A 26,795-nucleotide genomic window follows, 5' to 3' on the forward strand; every position below is an offset into this window, starting at 1 on the left:
GTGGATCAAAACAGATGCTGAGACTCACAGACAAACATTGGGAGAAGTGTAGGGAGTCTTGTGGAAAAGTGAAGGGAAGGATAGAAAGACCTGGAGGTGAGAGTTGCTCCACAAGACCAACAGAGCCAACTAACCTGGACCCAGAGGGGCTTGAGGAGACAGAAGCACCCAACTAAGGACCATGCATGGAGTAAGAGCATGCTTTGCTTTTATCATATTACCACACATAACATAAACTTCACCTGTTAAAGCACTGTACATTGTTCAATTTAGTGACATATACTATAATGACAGTATTGTACTAAAGCTAACACCAGAGTTGCCTCCCAGCAAGTTGTGTTTGGCTTCCACATGGATGTGCCCACACACATACACTCACAGAAGAAAGTGACTGTGAAAGGGTGATTATTTTGCTATGTGAATTTTATTTCAGAATGTAGTAACAAATACAGCTCCATAGGGCCGTACTGTCTTGCTGAGCAGTCCACAGAAGCATACTGCTTCATCTTTTTCTGTGCGCCTATCTACAGGTGAACTGTGGGCTCATTAGTGTGCTTGCAGTTCTGTGTTGGGAGGGAGCGATACTCGTTGCTTCTGCTGAATTTTGGTGTGGCCATACAACTTACTCTGCCAGTAGAATTAAATACATTTAGAACTCAAGCATAATTTGTAAACTTCTATTTTCACTCCTGGGGCAAAAGGGGAAGTCTGCAGAAGAAGCAGGCTGTCTGCTGCAGAGGGATTATAGGCAAGCTGAGCCCCAGCATGTACACTTTAAGTAAATGAGAAACAGTTGGGTTTTGATGGTTGTTTGTCCTGTTTCAGAACTTAAGTCTTGACAAATAGAAGATGGGTATGAAAATCAAAGGCCGTTACTAGGCTATCACTCAGCAGCAAAATGGAGAGAACATTTCAGCCTACGAGTCTATGGGGCATTTAACCTGTGCATGGCTGCATAGGGATCTCAATTCCTAGTGGTTGTACCAGTTTGACTTTGCACTGTGTTTTTATCTATTCATGGAGTCTGATAACCCCGCAGAACATGGCGGTGCACTCCTTTAATCCTAGCACTTGGACGCAGAGGCAGATGAATTTCTTGTGAAGTCGAGGCCAGTCTGCCTGGTCTATTCAGTGAGTTCCGGGACAGTCAGGACTACATAATAGAGACCCTGTCACAAACAAACAAAGTGTTCCCTTTCTCTTCTAGGAAAGAAAGGACACTGCTCTGTAAAGGGCATGATCATGTACGACAAAGCCGCTTGGTCTCCTGAGCCCTGCACCACCTGCCTCTGCTCAAATGGAAGAGTATTCTGTGATGAGACTGTGTGCTACCCCAAGGCGTGCCTCTATACCATAAAACCGGAAGGAGAATGCTGCCCCGTCTGCTCTAATGCTGGTATACAATATAAAACAAAGTATCATGGATAATTTAGTCTTTAACTTCTATTTCTTTTTATTTTGTCATTACATTAAGATGCAAATTATTATAAATGTAGTCATCAAGGTACTCAAAAGGCACTTAAAAGTCACCAAGGCAGGTCAGTGCTGATAAACAGAATATTTAGAAAAATTTATTTAGGGTACAGAAAGAGACTGTGCTCTGTAGTTCTAATTCTCAGACTGAGTCAAGTTGAAGCTGATTCTATTTCATGTGTGGATTTTATAAGGCTTTCGAGATACACTAATAGTATTCCTACAACAAACCCTGATTTATTAGCTCAGGGTTTTACTCGAGTCTGTCTGTATATGCATCATTCTGTTTAGTCAAGCTTGTCAGGAGTATACTATCACTATCATGAGCACAAAGGAATGATTCAAAGGAAGTCCCCTCCCTCTACTTCTACCACCCAGTTGCTGGGATTAAAGTCATACACCATCAAGCTTGGCCTGAAGCATTACACTTAAAAAAAAAAAAAAAAAAAAAGTTAAATGCTACAGACTCCCTGAAGTAAAATACAAGCCTTATAGGCAAGATTCAGAAATTCTTTTGAGGGGATGAGTTTGAGACAGGGCTTTTCTGTGTAGCCTTGGCTATCCTGGACTTTGTAGATCAGGCTGGCCTACCTCACAGAGATCGGCCTGCCTCTGCCTCCCTCAGTGCTGGGATTACAGGTGTGCACCACCAGACCTGGATCTTCATAGACATTTTTTAAAAAGGATAGACTTCTTGAAATGTAGTTATTTTAGATAAGAAAACTTGGACACAAAAAAGATTTAAAGTGGTTAAATATGATACCTTTTGCTTCCATTTAGTAATTTTACCTCTTCTGCATGTTTCACTGTGGACATAAAAAGCAAATCTTCAGATTTCATAATATATATTGAATGGATATCACAAGTAACTTCTTCAAATAATCCTATTTTTATGTTCCTTCTGGGGGCTAGTTTGTATGTGATTATCAATTAAAACTAGAGAGATGATTAGATTATATCATAACTTATGATGGAAGAAAACCCATGCACTATGAACTCATTTCTCTTTAGAGCTCTCCAGAGTGAGCATAAATCTAGACTGTACTTTCTCTACTGTCTGTCAAATATCTACAGAACAGTATCTATTATAATGGAATCTTATCTAATCGTATCAAAGCTTCACAATAAACCTTTCTGTTTTGCATCATGCGGCAATATTATTCCCTCTTTAGCTAACCAATTTAGCATCATATTCTGGTGAAAACAAGTATTACATTATTTAGTATAAAATAGAACTAAGGCTCACAGATACCAAAATCACACATCTACAGCAAATCCTACAAAAGAAAAATAAAGTTATAGTTAACTCGAAGAGAAAAAGTTCGACTGCATTTCATCTTTACATAGCAGTCCAAATACAGAGAGGGAATAATATTTACTAACCTCATTTTCATTATGACCTTTTGCATTTATTAACATCATCAACTTGCCTCCATTATGTCATCCTTCCATGATCATTAGCCTCCTATTCTCTACTCAGTAGTAGAACACTACATGATAAACTTGAATTTTCTGGTGATTCTTCAGAACAAAAAGAATCCATTCAGAAGCAAGGGCCACCTTCTCAGGTGGAAATGGATCAAGTAGTCATAAAAGAAGCTCTTCGATCTGAGGAGGATGAAGAAGAAGATAAAGGACATATGGTGCACAAGAAAGAGACCGCTGAGCCTACTAAACTTCACAATGATGGGGAAAGAACAGAGGGAAAGCTGAGACCTGAGGAGGAAGGCAGGTCAGCACATCAACCACTCTACCATGGAAGAAGTGAGGAAGAGGATGGTGAGGAGGAGACTGACAGGGAAGGAGAGGAGGAAGAAGAGGAGGAGGATATAGTAAGAGGAGATGTGTTCCAAATGCCTTCCCGGTTAACCCCTAGTATCCCAAGACACAGGCCACGACTGCCCAGAAGCTGTTCGCTGTCCTACAGGACGATCAGCTGCCTCCATGCAGCTTTCACCCACATCCCACCAATAACAGCACCAGAAGTAACAAGCCTGGAGCTGGCTGGTAAGAGATGATGACATATTTCATGCTCAGATATAAATGGTAAAATTTACTGCCCTATGAATGTTACTTTAACAGGGACTGATTTTACCATCTTCATACAGATCAACTGTGCAGCAGAGATGGGCACACACACACTGCAGCATGGCCCAATTAGGTTTAAAGCAAACTCTAATCAAATGGTGATTTCCCACGGAACATTTTAGAAGATTAGCTTTAATGGGATATACTTTGTGTGATAAAACTTATTTATAATGTATAGCTGTACAAGTTTTTACAAATATTAATAACACCACACTTGAGATAAAAAATATTTTTATCACTCCCCAAAATCCTTGTATGTCCACCTCCTCCAGTTGCTGACCACCATGAAACTGACCCATTTTCTGTGTTTACTGATTTGATTTTTGAGTGTTCCTAAATATAATCACACAGTAAGCCTTTCAGTTAGACTTCTAAAGCTCTAAAAATCACTAGTTTATTTTCCTTTGTTTCTTAGCAATGATATTGTGTAAATTAACAAGTGAATGTGTGATTTTTTTCCAGTTTAAGGCAATTTTGTCTGTAACTGCTAAAACATGCATGTGCAGATGTTTGTGGGGACCCACACCTTCATTTCTCATTACTCCTAGAGGAGCTGGGAGATATGGCAGAACATTTTTAAGGAACTACCTAAAACGTGTCCCACTGCCACAAGCAGTTATGGCTCTTCTGCAACCTCAGCGTATTGTTTCATTAGTTCTTTTCTTTCCTTGAGCCATTCCAATGAGAATATGGTGTCCAGACCTTTTGCCCATGTCTCCATCAGGTTACCAGTTCTGAGTGGTGGAGTATTAAGACATCATTTGTTTGAGCGTCTGGCTTATAGAGACACCATGGCAGAGGTGTCTTTAGAATGCAGAAGTGAGGAGATCAGGATGGACCCAAGATATACATGCAGGAATGGAAGTCAGCAATAGGATGCTGCCAGTGTCAAACATATTAAAATTTCTTGTGGTCTCCTTGGCAATAGGTTTTCATATAAAATCACTTAATGAATTTGAAGCCTTCTCCTGTGGCCTTTGTGGCAGGTACCCTCTTCCTTATAAAGACTCAGTGAAAGACTAAAGTCACAGGAGGGATAAATAATCCATATAGGATTATACAGTCTTTGTTTTACCAGGTGATTAAAACCATTGATAGCTGTATTTAGTCAAGTGTTGAGACACAGGTCTACAAAATGAAGGATGTAGGATCCTCTTAGCTTGAAGAGAGAAAGGTATACTATCAGATATAGTGGGTGAACTTTTACAGAGAAACAAACACACAGACACTAAGAGATTTTCGTTTGATTTCTTGGCTACATAGCGCATGTTTCCAAGTCCAGGGAAACGGCAGTGGAAAAATACGAAGGAAGCAGTCAGTTTCTGTCAAGCCTCCCAGAAACATAGCTTTTTTGTGAATGCACAGTGCTACCAGCCCTGCCCAACACACTGTTGTGGTCATTTTAAGCAGCTTAATCTGAATCATGAGGTCCTGACCAAGACACACTTTTGACTGTTAAACTGTGTCAGCCCAAACTTGTTATTTCTCCAAGTGTGCATTTGTTTATATTGCCTGTTCTTTGTTCTCAATATTACTTTACTTTCCATATAAATCTATCTCTTAATATTCGTGTATAAGGAGACATGCACACACATATAAGTATATGGACATGTCTATATACACACGTGTCTAATACAACGATTGTGCATATAGGTAATTCAATCATCTCCATTCCTGATGAAGCATTTAATGGATTACCAAATTTGGAAAGACTTGATCTGAGCAGAAATAATATCACTTCTTCGGGAATAGGTCGAAAAGCATTCAAGGTACACACTTCTATTAGTATGTAACAAGATGGCTCCTACTGGCTGTGGTTGGAGGTGAGAAAGGGGAAAATAAGCAGAAAGGTTTTTTTTATTGCTAATTTTCTTCTATATTGTTTCTTCTCTGATGTCCTTAAATCATTGCCACGTTCTCTCTTGATTATAGCTTGTTGCTTTACACATGTTAATCTTGTAAGAAGAGTGGCAACAAGTGGGCATGGTGGCGCACACCTGTAATCCCAGCACTCAGGGAGGCGGAGGCAGGTGGATCTCTGTGAGTTCTAGGTCACCTGGTCTACAAAGTGAGTCCAGGACACCCAAGGCTACACAGAGAAACCCTGTCTCGTAAAGGGGTTGGGGGAAAGAACAAGAAAAGAAGAGAGGCAACAGTAACTAATGTTTTGAGTTTAAGGAACAGTTTCTCTCCAGTAGGTGAAGATAAACTCAAGTCTGGCCTCTCTGCATGTGAAGAACTGTCCAGCAATAAAGCAGAACTTCTGTAGAGTCTTTATTAAAATGGTCAGGCCAGTAAAGTGAAGCTTTCTTACTTTTGCACAGTGGGTAGAATATGGTGGAGAATATTTTGGCAGGGAGATTAAAAATCAAACAAATAAATGAGCTAATATGAAAATTATCATGAGAGAGATTAGGGACCTGGAGTGAAAAAGAAAGGACAGCAAATATACAATGGAAACCTTTGAAGAAAACAGATTTGAGTGAACAATTTCTTTTGAAAAAAAGACAAAATACTCAAGGAATTTCAGGGAAACAAAATAGAAGCAAGAGAGGGAAGGTCGGTGTGCATAAATGAGAACACACAGATTAAACTCCTTAAAGCCGTAAGTAAAGCACCCTGTGTCTACTAGGTTAACCTCCCCTTTGAGTAGTATTCTGGGCCCTTGGTCTGCCCTTGAAATAAATGACTGGCCTCTTGGATTCTCTCCTAGTTCTCAGGGAGATGAGGGGACTTCTTAGTGCCTGCTTCATATTCTCCATCCTTCTGACGTAAACGGCCGGCATAGATGGTGCAGATTTATCCCATAACTGAGCAAGTAAAGAAAAATGTCATAGATTATGTGCTTCTTGATTTGGGGATCCTCTGTCCTGGTGAAGCTTAGAAGTGGTCCTGCAGCAGCGATCATAACTGTGGGAACACACTGTCCAGAAAGTCAATGCCTGGATAACTATATACAATCACTTTGGTTTAACATTTTTATTGTATTTTAATTATTTAAAACAATTTTTAAATTTAAATATATTTTGATCATATTCTTCCCCTCCAAGTCCTTCCTGATCTTCTCCCCCATCTACCCATCCAAATAGTGCTATTTTATAATATTTTTCTAGCATAAATATTAATGCAATTAGAAAACTGCACTTTATAAATATACTATAATTAACTATTAACATTCACAACAGGTTTAAATTACTGCATTCAGGTAATTCTGTTTATTGCTAAGAAGGTAGAATCTTAGGCTTCACAAAATAAGACTGACTATTATATGGGGAATATTGCAAAATAGCTGTGACTGGAAAAACTGTAATTTTGAGACTTGTTTTTTAAGTTTTTGAAGAAGTTAATACGCCTGAACATGGATGGAAATAGTTTGGTACATATTCCTTCAGAATTACCATCTACACTGGAAGAACTCAAAATAAATGACAACAATCTCCAGGCTATTGATGAAACAAGTTTATCAGGTATTTAACTTGTGTGTAAGTGTGCGTGCTTTGGTGACCAGAAGTAAATGATGTCAAGTGTCTTCCTCTATCATTTTCTTCTCTCTCTCTCTCTCTCTCTCTCTCTCTCTGGAGATAAAGGTCTCTCACGGAACCTGGACGAATGGCTAGACTGGCTGGCCAATAGTAAGTCCGCAGGGTCTTTCTATTTCTGCTTCCTACAGCTGCAACGGTTATAGGCATGCCTTGCAACATCAAGTGTGGACCAGAGTGTTGGGAATCTGAACTCAGTCACTCATACCTGAAACAGCAAGTACTTTACCCACTGGGCCATTTCCCCAGACCAACATTTTTCCCCATACCCCGTCCTTCTTAAAAATTCTTCCCTCATATATTACGTCCCAACAGTTTCCCCCTCCTACTCCCCATCTCTCCTCTCTCCCAGCTCCAATTTGCCTCCTTTTTCTTTAGAAATAAAGGCCTCCCAGGAATATCAACTAAACATGGCATATCAAGTTTTAATAAGTCTAGGTACTTTCCCATATATTAAGGCTAGACAAGCCACTGGGGGTGGGGGGGGGAAGGTACCAAAAGTAGCAAAAGAATCAGAGACAGCCTCTGCTCCCACTGTTAGGCGTCCCACGAGGCCAAGCTATACAACCATAACGTATACACAGAGGACCTAGGTCATATCCATATAGGCTCCCTGATTTTTGGTTCAATATCTGTGAGCCCCCATGAGTCCTGTTAGTTGATTCTTTTGATTCTATTGTGGTATCCTTGACCCCTCTGGCTCCTACAATCCTGCCCCACAACCCCTCTGCAGGATTCCCTGGGCTCTGCCTATAGTTCGGCTGTGGGTTTCTTCATCAGTTCCCATCCATACCTCCCCCTTTGGCTGCCCCAGACAAACATTTTTAAATGATAGATTTTATAACCATTCTTCTATTATCCTATAGAAACTGATTTACAGTATTGCTAAATGCATAACTAGAAAAATTTAGGCTATTTCACCAATAAGTTGATTAACTTTAGTCACTTACCCAAGAAATATAAGTGTCATATTGCCCTTTCAACGTCCTGCTGTCTTTAAAACAAAACCCCACCGTAACCTTAACTAAACTTATTCTTAATGATGCCAGGTGCTCATCATTCCTAGCACAGGGACCCCTTACAGCCTTTAATGTCTAGAGCTGCACTAATCCTCCCGAGTACCGTTTATTTGGGCTCACTATGCCTTATGCACTGCTACTTAACTTTCCGTATGCTGCGACCTCAGTCCAAGTGTATGCATTAAAGAAGGAATGAACGTGACTGTGTGAGGCAGAGGCACTGTTACACTGTGGGGCAAGCAGCTTTGGCAGCTCTGTTCCTGAGAGTATATAGGTTGAGGTCCTGCTAATTCTGTCCCCATGATACATGAAATGAAGCTGCCACCACAGCTGGGCCTTCTGATGCACAATTCAGGAAGTGTGCTTACACTTGCTGGAGCAGGCTCTTACTCTTTCTCCAGTGAGAGGCTGACGGCGCTGAATTGCAGCGGCTGCACAGGTGTCATCATGTGTCACTTTGCACAAATCCTAACTGATAGCTTTGATTAGCTTATGAATTCCCTTAAGACAAGACTGCCTGAGTGTCTTTTTCATCTCAGTAACCATATAGCATTACTCTTGAAGTGTAGTGCCCAACAACTTTCTGCTAACTTGACCTGAAACAGTTATTGAGCAATAGTGAAAGAGAGAGAGCATATAAAGGAACAAACGAGCTAAGTATTACTTCTGATAGCTTCCAAAACACTTCATAGGAAAAAACACTTCCACTGATGAGAAAAGGATAGCAATTATGAGAACTGCCAGATGTGAGGATTACATAGTTATGGAACTACTCAGTTTCCAGACTGATTCAAGTGTGCACATGAAAACATTAATAAACAGACTTTGATTGGCTTTGTCGTATGGAAAGGACACTGGAAACTTTAATTTCTAACTGCTTTGTTAGACTGAAAGAAACACAGAATTGAGAACATGCATATAAATAGGCTGTGTGAACAGAGTTTACATTTCTACATCTGCCATTAAAATGATACCCTATAGACATAAAATGCTCATTTTTCTTTTCTGAGGCAGGGCCTCTCTATGCACTTCAGGCTGGCCTTGAACTTCCAATCTTCCTGGCTTGGCTTTCCAGGTGTTAGATTGAGTTATGAGCCAGCATGTCTTACCATGTGCTGCCTATTTTGAAGTTTTTCTCATATATCTCTGGAACAGCTTCTTGGTACACTTTGTCCCTCTCACACAAATACTTTGTATTTCCTGAGTGTTGATTTGTAGTCCTGGTTTACTTCCCATCTTCTCGATTATCTCTATCCACCAAGCACAAAATGAGGAAGCCTCATGTTTATGTTGGTGGTCAGAAAAGCTCTTTTCTGCTCTCTCACGTAAGAAGTCTCCTGAACTTACTCCGTGGCTTGGGCTCTCACTCCTGCTGTTCACTGGTACCCCAGGCTGCTGGCTATTCCTTGGCGGGGGCAGCTGCTGGATCCCTTGCCTTTGGTGAGTTCTGTTACTGTGGATGATGGCTAGCAGATGAGCCACCTCACCCAGTGCTGTGACATAGCCTTTCTGTGTTGCCTCCAAAAGCTACTATCCTCTGGTAATCCTTCCATGTAGCTACTCACCAATGGCCTTTTAGATCACAGGTGCAGAGAAATGGGAAAACCAAGAGAAAAAAAGCACATGAAAGAAAAAAGATAATTTTAGATGCTGTAGGAACTGTAGGCAGGATGGGCTGATAGTCCAGTGCTGAGGGAGGTGTGTAAGGACACACATAACAAGTGAAGTGAAGGAGACACTCTGAGACCTTCAACATGTACTAAACAGAAGGGGAAGTTCTACCACTGTGGAGGATAAAAGGCAGTGGGAACAGGATGTGCTTCAGAACATTCCTATCATGCCTACTCCCTAGAACAATTAAACTACTACAGTCAGCATGGCTGCTTTAGTCCCCAAGGAGCACTAGCAAACATCACTGTACCCACAATGCATCATGACCTTACCCACAACAAAGGTCTTTTACCTGTATTTTCTAGTTAGAATCCTTTCAACAGTAAGCTCAGCTGTAACTTAAATGTTCTTTACCCAACTGCTGACATACACACAGAGGAAACAGCACAGGAGCACAAACCATTGTACCCTGTTTCACCTAACAGCCTTTACTCCTACTCTCCACTTTTCAGAGGAGACCTAAACTTCAAGATCTGCCAGCATGTTAGAGACCCTCTGTACCTTTAACTTTGGAAATAAGATAGAAAGAACTATAACTATGAACCTTAGTTTCCTGGCTGTCCTCCCTATTTCCTGCAACCCAATCCTTGATTGATCCCAAGTACCAGCACCAGAGTAATCTGTTCTTATGTGGCTTTTGTCATAGCATCCTGAGAGCCTAACCTACAACCAAGGCAGAGTGGCACCCGCTCTGAATAACAATTTTACCCTGCTGTATACAATCCACCACAGAGGCCTCCATCCCAGTGAGCTCAAATAGCATGTGCTCACTTGGCTGCTTCAACCTGAAACTCCTCTTAACTCTATCTAAATCTTTGTATCTCTAAGTATATTCCACACCACTGCAATAAATACCATGTTCTCGTAAAATCTTCTGTCATTTATTTTCTCCACTCCTTATGTCACTCTCTGCTACTGCCCAGTACAGGCCTGAGCTGCATCTGCTGTAATGCTGATGACAGAGGTTGAACAGGGAAACATCTCCTATTTGGGGAATCTTGTCTACACCCTGAACCGAACCTGTGACTCAGAAGCCTCTGGGTATGACATTGTTGAGAGGTGTAGGTTCTATTTGACCTAGATAATACCACTCCTGAAGCCAGTAAAAACAGTATAGAAAAAAACCAAAACAACAACAAACAAAAAATTGTTCATATAAAAGCCTTCTTTGGTAGCTCAGTCTGAATACATGGAGAATTATGATAATTTTTTAAAAACAAAACAAAACAAAAAACCTTTCATTTGGCTTCACTCTGTGCCAGTAAATGTGTAACTATAATGGGAATTCACTGCTCTGATTTTGTTTTTCCTTTTTCTTTTTTCTTCTTGGTGGTGGCAGTAGGTTGTTCAAGATAGAGTCTCACTATGCAGCTCTGGCTGTCTTGGAACTCACTCTGTAGACCAGGCTGGCCTCAAACTCACAGAGATCCCCCTGCCTCTGCCTCCCGAGTGCTGGGACTACAGGCGTGTACTACTATGTCTGACACTTCTGTGCATTTCTTCATGGTTGAGAGATTTGGGGTTTGCCAGGACAGTATTCCTTTCTGTGTTACAGAGAACGGAATCACTATCCCATTGCCTATTGCATTACCAATTCATACCTATAGGCATTTGCAAATGCCTCCAATGATTTTGATGACACCCTACTCCTTCAATTTGAAATTCCCGCTTGGCAAGTGTTTTAATCATGGTTACTATTGTTGAGATGAACACCATGACCAGAGTAACTTGGGAGGAAAGGGTTTATTTGGCTTTTTCTTCTACATCCCTATTTATTATCAGAGGAAGCTTAGGACAGGGACTTAAGCAGGGTTGGAACTCCAAGGCAAGAGCTGATGCAGAAGCCATGTAGGGTGCTTCTTACTGGCTTGTTCCCCAAGGCATTCTCAGCCTGCTTTCTTATAGAACCCAATACCATAAATGCATTGTGGTCCCATCCACCAAGGGATGGGTCCCCCCGTCTCCCCTCCCCCACCCACTGATCACTAATTATAAAATGCCCTATAGGCTTGTGTTCAGCTTGGATTTATGGAGACATTTTCTCAATTGAGGTTCCCTCCTCTCAGATGACTGCAGCTGTGTCAAGGTGATATAAAACTGTCCAGCACAGACAGCATGGCCTCTAGAGGTGATCCTTACTCTCTGTCTACCTTCTTTCTTGTTTCTGCTCCTTATACATATTTGTACCCTTCAACACCTGAATGATTTCCCCCAATGACTCCTGTCCTGGTAGAATTGTGCAGAAGCCACTTACAAAATTCTCAGGAAATGGAATTATGGAGGAAGCAAAGAAAGAGAAATTACAAAGTCCAAATACACTGAGTGTTTTTCAAATGGTTTCTTTCTTCTGTTTACTGTTTCTTTTTTCTGCAGTGCTGGGGCTCTGGCCCAGGTCCTAGGCAAGATTTTGCCACTGTGCCACATCATCAGACTTCAAACTGCATGCTTTTAAAGTTATTCTAATATTTGGATAATTTTATTTTTCTAGACTTAAATCAACTTGTCACCTTAGAATTGGAAGGAAATAATCTCAGTGAAATCAATGTCAACCCTTTAGCTTTCAAATCTTTGAAGAGCCTATCATACCTCCGTCTGGGAAAAAACAAATTTAGAATCATACCACAAGGACTTCCTGCTTCTATTGAGGTACTGATATCTGTCTTCTAATTTCTGTTTTATTTCCTGAGACAGGATCTCAGTGTGTAGGCCATGCTGGCCTAGAAATCATGATCCTCCTGCTTCAGCCTCCTGAGTGCTGGAACTGAAGGTGTGGACCATTACAATAAAATTCTAATTTTGTTTTGGTTTGTTTCGGTATTTTGAGACAGTTTCTCTGTGTACCTTTGGCTGTCCTGGATTCCCTCTGTAGACCAGGCTCCCTTGAACTCAGAGATATGCCTGCCTCTGCCTCCCCGAGTGCTGGGATTACAGGTGTGTGCCACCAGGCCTGGCTTTTCTTCTAATGTTTTAAATGTATTACATAAGACAAAAAAAATATAGAAGATAAATATATCCTTTAAATATTATTATTAGTGTCTGTGTGTGTGACACACAGAGAGAAACAGAGACACGCATCAGTACATGCACACACACATCACAAGGTGTAAATGGAAGTCAGAGCACAACATTTGAGTATTGGTTTTTCTTCCTTCTTTCATGGATTCTTGGGCTCAAGTCCAGGTTGTTAGGCTTGTATTGCAAGTATTTATGTATTAGCTATACATACAGCTTAGTAGATAATAAATATGTATAAATATATATAATACATATATGTGGCTTAGTAGATTGTGTGTGTGTGTGTGTGTGTGTGTGTGTGTAAAACCTGAGTAAAGCCACATTCTGACCTAATAGTAACAATATGAAAGGACCATGGACTTAGGAATTGTACCATAAGGTCCATGCATAAACTGGGCCTAGGCCCCATACAAAGATGTAGCAGATGGGCAGCTTAGGCTTCAAGTGGGTACTCTAGTAAGGGAAGTAGGGACTGCATCAGACATGGATTCATTTGCCAGCTTTTAGATCACTTTCCCCTCGGGATTGCCTTGACAGGCCACAGGGGAAGAGGACACAATCAGTCCTGATGCAACTTGATGAGCTGGGGTGGATGGGAAAAGGAGTACCCCTTTTATGAGGATAAGGAGATGGTGGAGAATGAAGGATGGGGCTGGAAAGGGAGAAGGGAAGGGGCTATAAGGATTTAAAGTGAATAAAACAAATGAGAGAGAAAAAAAGGAAAAGTAAAAAAATAATTATACCAATAAGTCCTGGACTATTTCAGCAACTCCGAAGCTTAGAAATGTTCACCAGTTCTACCCTAAACTGTACTGTGTCTGACTTCTAGCTCTAGAGCCTGCTCCTGTTTCTGATCTTCTAGAATCCCGAGTGGCTCCCAGGAGTGTTCTCTCCTGTTCAGGTGGTCTTTGGCCATCAACTAACAATGCTCATTTCTTGAATTAGGAACATGAGGTCCAGAGCTGCAATTCAGGTTTCCTTATCTGAACTTCATGTTCATCCCACACAAAGCCAGAACAGAGTTCCTCTAGTCCTAGTTACCCAGAACAGAGGTCTAGCTATTGTGATTGCACGCAGCTGTCCGACTACACCTTCCTGCTATTGCTGAGGAGACATAGCTATGTAACAACGGCATTCACCAGCACCTGGCTTCACATCCAAATCCTCTAGTACTTTGTTTTTAAAGAAGACCTTATAATCCCAGGCTAGGCTCGAACACCTGGACCTTCTGCTTCTACCTTCCAAGTGTTGAGATTATACACATGTACCGCCACACCTTGTTTTATTTGGTACTGAGAATCAAACCCCTATCCTCAAGCCCTCACGTAAGTCATTAAGACATAAAAATGCCTGGACCTATCCTTGACATGCTGATTCTGATGCTTGGTCAGCAAGGTCAGACATCTAAAATTATTTTTTAAAGTTGAAAATTTTAGGGGCCAGGGAGATGGCTCAACTGCTAACCCACCTAATGATAACAAACCCTGACACCTGAGTTTGACCCCTGAGAGTCATATTGTAGAGGTACAAGTTGTCTTCTGATCTCCACACGTGTCTATCCACAGACACATATGCACATAAAATAAATGTAAAGACATTTTAAATATTTTGATACAAGCAACTGGCAATACATATACATGTACAACTTAGGTGATGTTCCCAAATCATCTGGCTTCTGTCCACTAACCTTGGAAATTCTGGACTTACAGTAAACAGCACATGCTATCTAAAGGCCAGCCTGCAAGTAACACATCTGAAGGCTGTCACAAAGCAATCTTTCCTAAAGCTTCAGAGTCTTTGAATATGGAAGAGTAATCCAGAACTTACTTAAATAGCTCTTCCTGAAATGTATTTGGGTAGGAATTTCTACTTTAAAAGGCTCATGAGGTGATTCTGTTATACACGTGAGTTTGGAAACCTGTCATATAATTCATCCCTTAATTACACAGGACAATAAAGCAAAAAGCTGGAATGTTGCTTTATGCATTTTTTAACACATGCCAAAATTAAGTTAGTAAATGAAAATAACTAGGATATGAATAAAAAGTTACATTTAACATATAAGCCAATTCTACTCATGCATTCTAAGTACGGCCAGAAAAATTTAATAATTCAGAACTTTTAGTACAAATGTTTTTCTAATACCAGCAACTTAAAAGTAGCTGGCTACTAAAAACTTAGTAGTTCTAGCAAAGTGCACTCTTATCCAAGTTAAGGTTCTTAATGAACTTTGTGAGTAATAAACTATAACTCATCTAAAAACATGGGCCTAAAACAACTATAGGTACCGTGGCACACTGGGAGGCTGGTCGATGCTAAGGCTCAGCCAGGCCAGCCCCTCATGCATCGCCCTGGAACCCAGGGTGGGCACTCATCTTCCCACAGGCCTGAGCTTCTCACTGGTAAGCTGTGATTATTTCTACTCCTAATTTTCAGTGTTCTGCAGCTCAAGTGACATAATTAATGCAAGTTTTATAACTCAGGTAATATATGCTGTATCATGTGTATGGCTAAAAAGCTAAGTTTACTTGGTTGAAGAGATAACTTGGTAAAATGCTCGCCACACAAATGCAGGGATCCAACTTTGATTTCTAGCACCTATGAAAAGCTATGTGGTAGTGTGCACCTGTCTTCCCAGTGTGAGACAGGGAGACAGGAGGCCTCTGGAACCCACCAGTTCAGACAGTCTAGTGGAATCAGTGATCACTAGGTTCACTAAGACATCCTGTCTCAAAAAGTGAGGTGGAGAGTGACTGAAAAAGGTACACCTCTACCAACCCGTCCCCCACATGCTCCTGCACGCATGTTCATGTACAGCCCACCAACTACGCATATGCTAACACAACGCAAATTTATTTAATACCACAACCATGACAGGTAGTACCTTCTATTTTAGTAGCTATACAATTTGACCACTTAAAAGCATGAACTAACTTGAATAATATGACTTGAAGTAATACTAATGAGAATAGTCTATTTCAGTTTTTGTGAAACTGAGCATCACTGAACACCAATGGAAGAAAAATAATATTTTCTCTTATTTATAGGAGTTATACCTAGAAAATAATCAAATTGAAGAAATAACTGAGATTTGTTTCAATTACACCAGAAAGATCACTATGATTGTATTACGTTATAATAAAATAGAAGAAAGTCGGATTGCGCCTTTAGCATGGATAAATCAAGAGTAAGTATCTACCACAGTTTAACTTTCTAAGCATCCTTTCCCATGGAACTGTTACGGTTAATTCCAACAATTAGCTACTTCCCTGAGTTTCCAAACCATTTATTACATAACTGGCATTATGACCACTACACTGCCTGTGAACATGTTTAAGTGCTAAGCTAGCAAAAAATGAGGGCTGACCCCAACAGTCAGATGCTACCCTAGCAGCATGTTTACCTCAGAGGTTGTTTACATGGCATAATCATCTGCACACAGAGAGGAGTAAGGAGACAACCCTTTTCTATTAAATGGAAATGCCAGACTGTAGAGGCCAGACCTATCCTTCTACACCATACTGCCTTCTTTGACACAAACCATTTCTCTATCTTAAGAAGGCTTTGTTTGAGAATAGAGGCACAAAATATAATCCACCTTCCTAGACAGGACTCAACAGCCTATTGGCAGCCTCTAGCAGTGGCTGAATGAGCTGAAGGCAAGACCTGTCTGACTGAATCACGTTCACTGGATATGTACAGACAAAGGCTGCAGTCCACAAAAACATGCCAGCAAGTCTACTAGCCTGGGAAATGGGTTGTTCAGAGAAATGATAAGAGGCTTTGGACCCAACTGAGGGATAATGAATCCTTCATGAATAGAGGGGTCCTTTATTTCGGGAAAGGACTGGGCAGAAGCCCTTGCCGACTTGTGGGAAGCTTCTGAAATAAAGCAGGGAGCTTACCACATTCCTGGGACATCCCAGGGCATGGATGCTTCTAGATCCTTCCATATCACTCTAATCCCTTTATCTCTCTGCAGGTCTCAGATTTGCCAGATTATAAATAAGAACCAAAAAAAAAAAAAAAAAAAAAAAAGGCAAACCCACCCTCACCCTAAATCAGGAAACACTGGAACTAAAGACTCCTGGATGTCATTTGAGTAACAATTTGAACTTAGTTCCCCCATTTCCCAAAGGCTCTGAGTTTTCCTACCTGGACTCTGATAAGACACCCATAGCTAAGGAATGGTATGAATACTGCTTTGAACAGGATCTTGAGAGCCAGACAGACCCAGGCTGGCATATAATCTAGTTCTGTTTAGGATCATCAGGATGGTCGGTCAATCTCTTGAGGTTCCTTATCCTGTTCACTTTTCCTTTGTTGCAGAAATCTTGAATCTATCGATCTGTCCTACAACAAGCTTTACCACGTTCCCTCCTATCTACCCAAGTCTCTGCTGCACCTTGTCCTAATTGGGAACCAAATTGAACGGATCCCTGGCTATGTGTTTGGCCACATGGAACCAGGCCTGGAGTACTTGTACCTGTCCTTTAATAGACTTTCTGATGATGGTGTGGACCTGGTCTCATTCTATGGGGCATATCATTCTCTGAGAGAATTATTTCTGGATCACAATGACCTAAAGTCCGTACCACCCGGAATAGGAGAAATGAAAGCACTGCATTTTCTGAGGCTGAACAACAACAAGATTCGGTAAATTTTGGATTTTTCTTTTTCAAGTATCAATTTAAATTTTGGTTGACAAACACCCAAAATATAAACCTTTGCATTTATTTTGAAGAGAAAAAATGGTGCTAAAGAGTAATTAGAACAAAACAAAACTGGCAATGTTAGTGACGCCTAAAATAGAACTATAGGTATGTGAAGATTCATAATAATTTCTGCTCTTGTATTAATTGTGTGATTTTCCATATATGAAGTAGAATATTATTAAACGATATGTAGAGCCTTGAAGACGGACTCACTGAAGGCTGTAAAGCAATGAGCGTGCTCTACTACGACCCCATGCATATACAGAGTGTGAGCTGCAGGGCAGAACCTCGGGCTTCACAAAGGCAAATTCTGAATAAATTTACCGGGACTCAACCTCCTTCACTTTGGGGGACATGTTTCTTCTTGTTTAATCATTATGCCCGACTAGGGAGCATGGGTGACTACCAGACCAATACGGAACAGAATGGAACCAGTATGGTGACTCATGCTCATAATTCAAGTTATTGAGAGGTAAGGGCAACAGGTTCAGGAGTTCAAGATCAGTCTTGGATATCCCTATACAATAAGAGAGGTTTCTGTTTTTTGTTTTTTTTTTAATGCAGTTTATTCAGGAACACTGAACAATCCTCGGACCCCGGGGAAAGCCAGCCCACAGCTTAAATAGCCTCTGGGTAGCCAACCCAGGCGTGCCACGGGGGCAATGCAGATAGGTCCACATACATGGAAGCAAGCCAGATCCTCGGCCTTAGCCAAATGTGGAGTTGTTCGTGACAGAGAGCACTCACCATCGGGAAGGTGGAAGGCGGAAACCAGCTCCATCTTTAAGGCATAGCATTCCGCAGCTCTCTACAGTTCCCCCTTTTTGTTTTAGACGCATCAGGCAAGAGTAGAGGTTTCTGTTTTAAATCAAAGAGTAGGAAGAGCTCCCTCACTTTGCAGGTTGTGATTCTGCTCCATTAGAGCACTCTCGCAGTCTCATTTCTTATAGTTGTCTTTAAACTCACTGCAAGTCTTCATTAGGTTCCTGAGTTCCGGAATTACAAATGTGAGTCACCATGTAATGCCTAACTACAACTTAAGAACTGAAACATTATTAAAAACTTAACTTCTAAATGCTAAAGTTAGATTCTTGGACTGCTTATAATTTACATGTCCATCTTTCTTTAGGAATATTCTTCCCGAACAAATCTGCAGTGCTGAAGAGGATGAAGACTCAGCTCTAGAACATCTTCATCTTGAAAACAATTATATTAGAGTTAGAGAAATCTCATCCTATGCATTTTCATGCATAAGACTGTATTCAAGTATTGTTCTTAAACCACAAAACATCAAGTAGCTTCAAGTTTTCTTTGGCTACTTATAAATTTTACCCATGCATTAAAAAATTACATCTCTTTATTGTGTGTGTGTGTGTGTGTGTGTGTGTGTATGTGTGTGTGTATGCGTGTGTGTCAGTGTCTATGTGTCTGTATGTGTTTGTGCACATGAGTGAAGTGCCCTTAGGAACCAGTAGAGGGTGTTGGATGCCCTGGAGCTGGAGTCACAGGTGGTTCTGCCAACTGATAATGTGTGCTATGAACTGAACTTGGGTAAGGGTAGCACATGTTCTTAACGGCTTGAACCATGTCTCTAGCCCCCAACATACCATTCTAATGCTAACTTTTTGGCTCAGGTCATCTTATAGTAGTTACATGCACATTGGTAATGGCAAGGAAAGCTTTCAGAAGATCACAAAAATTCTACACTATAAGTCTAGAATTACTTTTTAAAGTTAAAAAAAATAAAAGACATTTCAAGACTGCTTTCATTCTTCAACAAGATCAGAAGATTACAAAAAGTAAGCTGGGCAAGGTAGCACATGCCTTTAACCCCTGAACTTGGGAGGCAGAGGCAGGAGTTTGAGCCCAGCCTCGGCTATATAGTGAGTTTCTGGACAGAAACCCTGTCTCAGAAAACAACAAACAAACAAACAAAATCGAAAAGTAGTTTGCTAAAAATACAAACTACTGTTAACTATAAGCTAAGTTAAATGTAAACATAACTCATTTCTGAAGACATTCCTCTCCAGTTGCTACAGTTAGCAACCATCTCTTTTGCCATAATTACTAAAATGTGCTTTTTATCAGTTTAATGCATAACGTAGTATTCGTTAAACACTGACTTGCAATGATTTCTTTTATTAATGCAAACTTGATCTATCTACCTACCTACCTACCTACCTACCTACCTACCTACCTGTCGGGATAAAGTCTTACTCTGTAGCTTTGGCTGGCCTGAAAGTTACCAGGTGCTAGGACTAAAGGTATGTGCAGCCATGATGACCTTAGATCTCTGTAATGGTAAAATTTTTATATGATACACACAGAAACTATGTTGATTTCTTTCATTAACTCTCAGTTTTGTGTTCTGAAGAAGCACTAGTGTCATGACTTAAGTTCTAGCTTTGGCCTCTGCCTTAGTTTATTTTCCTGTTACCGTGATAAAAATACCCCGATAAAAGCCAACACAAGGAAGAAAGGATTTATTTTGCTATGTGCCACGGACCAGCCCAGTCAGGCTCCCGACATCCGCGGGAGAACAAGGCTTCAGACAGGAAGACATGGTTTTGGCAATGAATTGACAGACAGAGACACCTTGATGGTTTTGACTCTGCTGCGACTTTACTGAAATCAAGCTAGTATTTTTATACAAAAGGCACCTTAAAATTGGCATACTTCCCAGAACATTGAGACTTTTACCAAGAATACAAAGTTTACATTTTAACTCAAAATGTAGTCAAACATAAAGCAGTGCCTACAAGAAATCTTGGCCTAAAAACTTTTTGATCAAAGCAAACAAAGAAAAAGAAACCTCAAATATAGTTTCATTATTGCTAACCAGTGAAAAGGAAAGTCAGGAGCTAAGTCAGATGCCTGCCAAAGTCCCTCTCTATATCAAAATCTAACTACACCTTTGTTAACCATCCTCCCATATGTCCTGTCCAAGATTTATAATCTTTCTTAGAAACAAGGCACTGAAGGGAGGGGAAACTCCCGCCAGTTGCACCTCTCATGCTATTATTTCTTAAGGAGCCTATTATTTTTTCACTATTCTTATAATGCCTATTAATACTAAATCTAATTCATTACTTTTCTTAAACTTATTCCTTTTACATTTTATTTTTATTAAAGCCTTTAATAATCTACTAATAATAAATTTCTTTATAAAATTAGTTGTGCTGTTTCAGGAGTCACAGAAAAAGATCAAAAAACTCATTAATCCAGCCCCAGAACCGCAACAGACGGGGGGGGGGGGGGGGAGTCTGCCAGGGACCTTCCAGGGAGTGAATTTCCGAAGAAAGCGTGTCTCCCGCCCTGTAGCACATGCTACTATGGCAACACTGGCGTGGGTGTAGCAGCTATGCAGTTTAGGGGTATAACCCATCTTGGGGCAGGGAAGTCAAAGGAGGAGGCGACTGAAGCAACTGGCCACACTGGGTATAAAATGAGGAATTAGAAGCAGTGAATGCTTGTGCTCAAGTCAAAGGGAACTCAAACTGAGGAAGATGAGGCAATGGGATTAATATCTAAATATAACAGTGATGAGTTATTAAACGATTTATTTCTAATTCTCACACTTTTTATTTTTATTTTTTTTTAGATAGGGTTTCTCTATGTAGCCTTGGTTGTCCAAGGCTTACATGTCCAATTTGTAGAGCAGGCTGGCCTCAAACTCACAGAGATCCGTCTGCTTCTTCCTCCCTGAGTGCACCACTGACCCAGCTCACACTTTTTATTTTATTTTATTTACTCTGTAGCTCAGGATGCCTTTGAACTCATTATGGTCCTTTGTTTCTGCTTCCCAAGTGTGAGGATTACAGGCATGCATCACCTGTCAATCTCACTGTGACTTGCTTTAGTTTCATTATGATGCCACTTTAGAGAGCCAATGACAAACATAACTGAGAAGTTCTCTCCTTTCTCGGAGGATTGTAAGCAGGAAATCAAGTATGAGGCAAGCACTGTCAATTAGGTGGTGATGAAGAGAGCATATCAACCCAGGGTTCCTCTGCTAGGGCCTGAGCACTCTCAGGGAATATGTGGCCACAGTAAAAAGCCTTCAAGGAAAGGATGGTGCCTGCAGCAGCAGACACAGATGCACTTGGCCAGCTAGGCCCATTTCCCCCAACTTTGTTAAGATAGCAGAATCTCTAATAAAGCTAAAAATCAGAATGACAGTTGAAACTTTGTCCTGAATTTGGAAGATTCATTTATTTTTGCAGTGGGAGTTTTAGTTTCTTTTAAAAATCAGTTATGTAAACATGTTTTTGTTTTAATCTCAGGTGTGAGATACGGGGCTGCTTTTGACTGTCTACAGCAGCAGACTATTTGCCTTGTGTGGGCTCTGAGAGGGTATGATCTTTGTCAGCTGTGGATAGTTTAATTCTGGGGAAAATAAATGCCAGAGCCCAGAGAGGGTCAGGGGACTCCAAGGGGTGGGGTAGGGGGAGGCTGCTGCTCCTGGTTGCTGTTGCTGCAGTTTGATGAGAAGAAGTTGGAGATATCCTGAAATGAAGATTGGATTTTCCTCAAAGGACTATGTCCCTAAACAGCAGGAAATAGCTATAGAAAACTATGGCCTCTCTCCCCACTAATCTTCTTTCTCTCCTACCTGGGGTTGAGGTGTTGGAAGAGATTGGGGTGCAGAATGGAGGTAGAGATATAAGAAACCCAAAATAAAATAGATAAAAAGTACAGCTACAGATTTCAAATGTTTTTATAGTTTCATGAATGTTTTCAACATAGAACCTGTTCAGTCTTGAAACCTCATCATATTCTGAATGAGATGTTTTAATTTTATAGAAAGTGATAAATGTTTGTACAGCAAAAACTCTTCTTGATACAATGTTTATAACAAACAGATGTTCAGTCTGTCCTCATAAATCAGTTGTGACTAAGGAAGTCTTAAGGACTAGCCACGGTTGGGGAAACATTAATGCATGTCTTGACTTTGCACATATGTTCAAGAAATGGTGCTTGTATTCTTAATTTTGAGATCTGGCTTATTGTTCATGATTATTTTAATAATTGCTGTGATACGATCAAGTAAAAACATATATAGCCTGGTTATATGAATAAATAAATACCAGAAACCAGAAAAAGACCTAAAGTACTATATTTCGAGTAGATAGTGATCAGATCACACAAGGCTCATGGGGAATTTAGGTCACTGATAAGGAAGTGAGCGGTGGCCATTTGTGAGAGGACAGGCTGCACCTGGCTTGTAGTGCAAGCAACAGATGGGAAGGAAGACAAGAAAGTCAGGGAATCATAGGGTTGGTGGGTGAATGAAGTGCGAGGGTACATGCTTTGAGAGTCAGCTCACCCTCATCTCAAGGCACAGGGGACAAGCCAAGCTCACCACCAGTCTCCAGACTTGAGCACCTGTCTTTCCAAAGCTAGCTCTCAGGTACAGAAAGAAGTGACTCTTCAGGAAGAATCCTCCTACTTCATGCTCATGTTAACATCACTGAGGTTAGATCTGGGTTTACTAGTTATGTCTAATTGACTGTTTGCTATTTCTAGTGAGATATGATGTCTTTGTATATGGGGGTGTTGCATGACAGCTAGATGGAGAGGTACACTGTGCTTTTTCAAAAGGAATGTAAAACTTAGGAGAAAATAAATAATTCATCTCTTGAATCCTTACATGCTGGGCATAGTAGGCAATAAAAATGGGCATTGAATAAACAAAACATTTCGTCTCCCTGGTCCTCAGTACAAAATGCATCAATTCACCAGTCATCCAAAGTTAATACAAACATTAACGCCCTCAAAACAACAACAACAACAACAAAAAACAAAAAAACAGGAAAGAATCTGAAAAAAAAAATTAAGCATTTTGCAGGGTGGTGGTCGTGCATGCCTTTAATCCCGGCACTTGGGAGGCAGAGGCAGGTGGATCTCTATGAGTTCAAGACCAGCCTGGTCTACAGAGGAAGTTTCGGGCCAGCCAAAACTATACAGAGAAACCTTGTCTTGAAAAACAAAACAACAACAACAAAAAAGCATTCCCAAGAGAAAACTGGGAAACTAAAAGGAAAAAAAAAATCACAGGGTCATGAAGTTAATCAGGGATAATTGTTCTTATTAAAATTGTTCTAATTAATCTTTCCTAACTTAGAGAAAGGGTATTTTAACTTTGTGTGGATGTGCGGGAATGTACATATGTGTGCAGGTACCCATAGAGGACAAAAGCATCAAACTCTTCTGGGGCTGGAAGTTACAGGCTGCCTGACGTGGGTGCTGGGAACTTGTATCCTCTGAACAGTATACAACTTAATTGCTGAGCTAGTTTTCCAGCCCAGATTGTATTCTTTATTAAATCATGCTTTGACAACTGGAAATACTCAGTAATCAATATGGTTGTTCTGCATCACAGTCTTTCCAAAGCCATCATTTAAATATACCATGAATTACTATGTTCCCAAGACGATGATTTAATGAAATACTCAAGTTCTGCTGTTTAAGGGAAACCTCAAGGGGTGGTATAAATAAAACGCTACATGATATCAATTCCATCCTTTCCCCTTATTTAGGGAAAGAGTAAAATTTTCCTCAGAGAAGAATTTATAAACTGAGACAACTGAACTTTGTTTATGGTTGCATATCAGTTCAGATCACTGATTGACCTAAAATTAAAAAAAAATTATTAAAAGAATGCATTACAAGAAATTTGTGTTCATGTCTAATCTAATCCAGGCAATCATTAGATGCCCCTAAGCTCTAGATTCTGTGAAATATTGAGATTTGTGTCCAGTACTTTAAAAAAATGAACATGATACCTTGGAACTGAAATCAATATTATTCATAGACCTGGTCTAAAACTTAGACCCATCTTCCAGTATCCTCATCCATAAAATTGGGGAAAGAACTGTGTTCCACAATGGATGGACAATTAAATGATGTGATGTCATAAGTGCTGAGCCTAGGGCTGACTTTTGAAAGTGAGTATCAATGTCTTCATCCAGACACTTCAGCAAACAGGCACATAGGGAATTACCTAAATTACTCGAGGTTCCCAGGCCTTTTGTGTGGTGCCTATTACTATCTAAAGTAGCATTTCACTAGGATTGGATAAACAGTGGAGGAAAAGAATAGGCTAAGGACACCAGGGCAGTGTTCAGCACAGTGCTCCGTGCTGGGCCAGATAGACAGAAAACACCTCAGGCTTCTCAGCTGGCCAGGAAGGTTTGTATAGGGAACCTAGTCATGCCAGCAGCTCAGCAAACTATGGCTTTCCTGAAGAGCAGGAGGGGATCAACAAAACCGAAGTGTGACCATCCTGTGCCACAGCATGTTCGCACTCATGACACAGAACAGAATGAACTCTGGTGTAGGAAACCCCTGGCTGGACTCAGGCTAAGAGAGCGCATTAGGTGTGAAAGCTGAAACTCAGAGTCAAAAGTACTTCTCACCCTAGACTGAAGAACAAGCAGATGGCTCAGAGCTTAAGAGCATTTGTTGCTCTTGCAACCGACCGGGGCTCAGTTCCTAGCACTCACATGACGGCTCACAGTCCTTTATAACTCTAGTTCTGGGAAATACAATGCTCTCTTCTGATCCCTGTGGGCACTGGGCATGGTGTATTTATTCACACACATGCAGGCAAAACACTCATGCACATAAAATATAAACCTAAAAAAATTTTAAAAAGAAAAACACAAACAAACAAACTGACCAAGGCTGGAGAAATGCCTCAGTGGTTAAGAGCACTTAGTGTGCTTCCAGAGGACTCACAAATATTCAGTTCCCAGCACACACACTGTGTATCTCACAAGCCACATGTAACTCCAACTCCAAGGAATGTGACACCCTCTTCTGGCTGCCTCAGGCACCCAACTATACTAAGACATATATACAATAAGCAAACAACCAAACAAGTAATTCTTCAAACAATAACAAAGAAACCCCACCAGGTTTGGGGTGGTGACATAGGCCTAAAATCCCTGTACTCAAAAGGGTTAAGGCAAGGTAAGCACTCAAGTTTGAGGCCAGCCTGGGCTACATATATAGTAAATTATGCATAAGTCTGGGCTATGAGCAAACAAACCAAATTGATAAGAAAATTAAATTTGACTTGTATGCAAGTCACTTTGGATGCTTGCAATATCCAGAAACTGTAAAAAACAAGCCCTGTATATTACTTGTAACAGCCAACCAAAATAGAACTAGTATTTGATCAATAAGCCCATGTAGTAGATAGACTCCTCCCTTAGAAATAACATCTGAGTCCGTAATACAGTCTGCATGGCGAGTTCAGGCCTTTCTAGCATGCAGCAAAGTTGGAGCAGAACATCACATGGCTAGTTTGTCCTTTCCTACTTCATTTCTGGACCTATGGCTATTAGTCCCAACTGAATCTAACCCAACTGAACCAGACAGGGGTGAATATGATCAAGATAAATTATATGGGAATTTCAAAGACCTAATACAAAAATTTCACAAACACAATGCTGGAAGCTGGTGTTTTTCTCCTGTAACCCAAAAAGGCTTTCAGAAAAGACAACTACTGCATACTATAGTTCTGTGGAGTGCATGTTTGAGTCTGTGTAAGAAGGAAGCCCCGGGATATTACTTACATGCTCTTGCTTCAATGTGCTGAACAAGGGCATCTGAAACTGAGAGCGTTGCCAAAACTCTATCATCTGCCATCATTTGCAAAGGAACAAATGGGTTAACTTTTAAGTATATCTTCATGATTACACAACTAAAAAGTAACAATATGACATTTTTCTGTTAAAATTTGTTTCCCTTTAAACATATAAATGAATAGAGTATAAACTTACATACTAGCTTATTTTTTCCTTTGCATAAAATGTGAAGAATGTGAACACTACACCAGGGAAAGCAGAACTGTCTTAAAAATAACATGTGATTATACTAAATGAGTATTAGTTTGGAAGAGAATAAGAATACATCATGTTATTAAAATGTTCTGGTTTGTTTCTAAGTAACAATCTCTGTGGTCAAGTAAACTTACATCAAGCCATCAGTGGATATAAGCAAGTTTTTTTTGTAAGCTGGGATCAGTTGGAGGTTCACTGTTTTGCATAAAGTGGAAATTACATTCACAAGTACCAAATCTGCATGTGAACTACTGAAGACTAACCCAACTAGTATTCCAGCCCCCTTCACCAATGCATTCTGAGCTGGAGTTCTATTGTAGGACATCCCTTTAGGACTGTGACAAATGCTATTTGCATGTATCAGAGCATTTATAAAATGGGTCTGGGGAGATAGCTCAGTCAGTAAACTATTTGCCATACAAAAGG

The 26,795-nt window shown here is 40.4% G+C and overlaps 2 protein-coding genes across 2 annotated transcripts in view; one reads left to right on the forward strand and one right to left on the reverse strand.

Annotated features, from left to right (window-relative positions):
* Ecm2 (extracellular matrix protein 2) overlaps positions 1 to 18,883 on the forward strand; it is a 32,583-nt gene extending 13,700 nt beyond the window's left edge. Inside the window, exons 3-10 of the mRNA XM_021658221.2 lie at positions 1,208 to 1,396; positions 3,001 to 3,480; positions 5,215 to 5,330; positions 6,893 to 7,028; positions 12,279 to 12,436; positions 15,853 to 15,992; positions 17,135 to 17,461; positions 18,650 to 18,883. Coding sequence (XP_021513896.1) covers positions 1,208 to 1,396; positions 3,001 to 3,480; positions 5,215 to 5,330; positions 6,893 to 7,028; positions 12,279 to 12,436; positions 15,853 to 15,992; positions 17,135 to 17,461; positions 18,650 to 18,818 — 1,715 coding nt within the window. The 3' untranslated portion in view covers positions 18,819 to 18,883. The remainder of the gene's footprint in view (positions 1 to 1,207; positions 1,397 to 3,000; positions 3,481 to 5,214; positions 5,331 to 6,892; positions 7,029 to 12,278; positions 12,437 to 15,852; positions 15,993 to 17,134; positions 17,462 to 18,649) is intronic.
* Cenpp (centromere protein P) overlaps positions 1 to 26,795 on the reverse strand; it is a 200,494-nt gene that overhangs the window by 56,200 nt on the left and 117,499 nt on the right. The window lies entirely within an intron of this gene.

Source organism: Meriones unguiculatus, chromosome 19, assembly GCF_030254825.1.
Source record: "Meriones unguiculatus strain TT.TT164.6M chromosome 19, Bangor_MerUng_6.1, whole genome shotgun sequence".
NCBI lineage: Eukaryota > Metazoa > Chordata > Mammalia > Rodentia > Muridae > Meriones > Meriones unguiculatus.